The 2,500-nt window shown below is 34.0% G+C and overlaps 2 protein-coding genes across 2 annotated transcripts in view; both read left to right on the forward strand.

Moving 5' to 3' along the window:
* Positions 1–2,500, forward strand: part of LOC119579318 (terminal uridylyltransferase 7-like) — a 31,402-nt gene that overhangs the window by 24,031 nt on the left and 4,871 nt on the right. Inside the window, exon 4 of the mRNA XM_037927082.1 lies at positions 2,388–2,500. This exon is cut by the window's right edge and continues 72 nt beyond it. Within this exon, the coding sequence (XP_037783010.1) occupies positions 2,388–2,500 (113 nt within the window). The remainder of the gene's footprint in view (positions 1–2,387) is intronic.
* LOC119579317 (protein transport protein Sec24-like CEF) overlaps positions 1–2,500 on the forward strand; it is a 39,244-nt gene that overhangs the window by 10,579 nt on the left and 26,165 nt on the right. The window lies entirely within an intron of this gene.

Below are 2,500 nucleotides of genomic sequence, written 5' to 3' on the forward strand. Positions count from 1 at the left end.
GCTTCCAAGGTTAGCGTAAAAAAAAATTGTCAGTAATCAACTACATTGGCCTGAGATATTATATAGTATTCACGAAGTGATGATGTAAAACCACGTAAAAATACCGATATGTATTTTTGATAAAAAGAAAAAAGAAGAAAAAAAAAAAAAAATCACTTATTTATAAAAACACTGAACATAAAAGTATATCTATATGGAATTGATAATATAAACCTGTTGAAACTAAAGTTATCTTATAAATTAACTTAAAAAAAAATGCAAAAAAAAAAAAAAAAAAAAAAAAAAAAAACCTAGTTTCAACTCCATGAAGCCCCACACTGCTTATTTTATTCAGACTATAGAGCAAATAATGATCAACTATGGAGTCTATATAACAACAAAAATATTCTACAGTCTTGATTTATCAACATAGGCTCTTAGTATTACGAAGAAAAGGCAAGGGATGCTGGTATTTGGCATGAGCGGTCGCGCATGCTAGGGTGACGATATAAGCCCCCGGCAGCGAGGCCCGGGCCACTATGAATACTACCTGTTGGGAAAGGGTTAAAAGGGCGACTGACTGTTTTGTGCTGAAAAAATATGATTTTATAATTTTCTAAGGTCCTTGTATTCAGAAGTCTTGGGAAATGCAACATTATGGAGAGTTACCAGACAGTCAACAATGATAGCAGACAAATGGGAGGAGTGTATGCATGTGATGATTAGTTGAATTAGAAAAGATATACAAGAGCAATGTTAAAGAATGTCTGTCCAGCACAACTCTGGTCAACCCTAAGCCTCTTCTGCTCCCAGCCTATCACCTTCTGTCCTCTCCATAGATTAGCATTGGATAGAAAACTAAATCTTCTCTGAAAATTTATGTAGACTCAAGAAAAGGAAAATATGTATTTTCTGAGGAAAATAAGCTCTTAGAATTTTTCAAGCCCTGAAAATATTGTTTACAGTACCCTAGAAAAATGGTAAGATCTTTTTTTAATAAGATATTATTGCTAGTAACCCCAGTAATGAGGCAGTTTCAAAGCTAAGATATGAAGGCAGGGTAGTTTCAGAAGGATGCACTAAAATTAATAATATTGGAACATATCTGTTTATTTACCAAAGTTTATTGTTTTAGTACTTAATCACATTGTGTTTGTATATAACATAAAAGAAAATCATGCTTCTTGAACTAGCAGTAAGGAAAATTTTTATATGTTTTTCTTGAAACTTGATTTTTTGTTATTTACTGGGACTTTAGGGACTGTTGTAGAGTGTAGCAAAGTTATCAAGAATTACACAGGAGGGAGCATGGTCCTAGCTGTCATTTTGTGGAACACCTGTTTTTATGAATTAGAAGAAGTGTCACTATTTTAGGCATTTTGAAATTGATTAAACTTGCAACTCAGGAGTTGTTTGAATACCATTTAACCCTTTCCCGACGGGTAGTATTCATAGTGGCCCGGGCCTCGCTGCTGGGGGCTTATATCGTTGCTGTTTCTTTGTAATACTACGAGGATATGTTGTATTTTCAGTTTTCATTATTTTCTAAAGTCTCTACTTGCCATATTTCGTGATAAATCGAGAATGAAAGGTATTTTTTGTTGTTATATAGACTCCATAGTTGATCATTATTCAGTCTATAGTCTGAATAAAATAAGCAGTGTGTGGCATCATGGAGTTGAAATTGTCGGTTTGTTGCTTTTTTTTTTTTTTTTTTTTTTTTATAGTAAAAATGAGAAAGTGTTAAAAATGACTTAATCACACTTTCAGTGGCAGAAAAATTATATTTTGCTGTGATTGTAACAAAAAAAAAAAAACTGGCATGTCCATACATACACCATGGATGTACATACATGCCCCCAGCAGATAGTCCCGCCATGCCATGGCATGTGCGTACATGCCACCTGTCGGCAAAGGGTTAACTATTCGAAGTTTGTCTCTCTTGTGAGTGAATATTATAGTCTGCATTCTTTCCAGGTGAAATTTCATGGATAATGTGATAACATCATGTTGTCATCTACAAAATAAGATTGAGCTTTCAGACTCATAAATTTGAAAAAAAAAAAAAAGTTTAATAATTTTTTTAAGAAATAGACCTCAATATCTTTAAGGGTTAACATAGATGAAAAGCGGTACATATTCAAAATACAGTATTTAATTACATAAAGTATATATGTCATGGTATACTATGAGTGGAAAAACAGTTAAACACAAAATTTATGCAAACAGTGGTACAGGTGCAAAAAGACTATCCAAAGCACACACTGTTTGCAGATGTTAAGAGCCATCTGTGATGAAATTGGACAGTGTATAAACACCTACAATTAACATGGGTAGTAGCTAGGTGTAAATCTTGCATGAAGGAAAGTATATTGAATTGAAATTATATTGATTTGAACCACTTCCAGCTTCAAGTTCGAGGAAAAGGTCTTTACAAATGGCCAGAAACCACCTCTGATTTGTGGGTCATGCCAGAAGGAAGGCCACTGCAAGGCAGACTGCCGGGAGGATGAGCTTCCCC

Source organism: Penaeus monodon, chromosome 12 (assembly GCF_015228065.2).
Source record: "Penaeus monodon isolate SGIC_2016 chromosome 12, NSTDA_Pmon_1, whole genome shotgun sequence".
Taxonomy (NCBI): Eukaryota; Metazoa; Arthropoda; class Malacostraca; order Decapoda; family Penaeidae; genus Penaeus; species Penaeus monodon.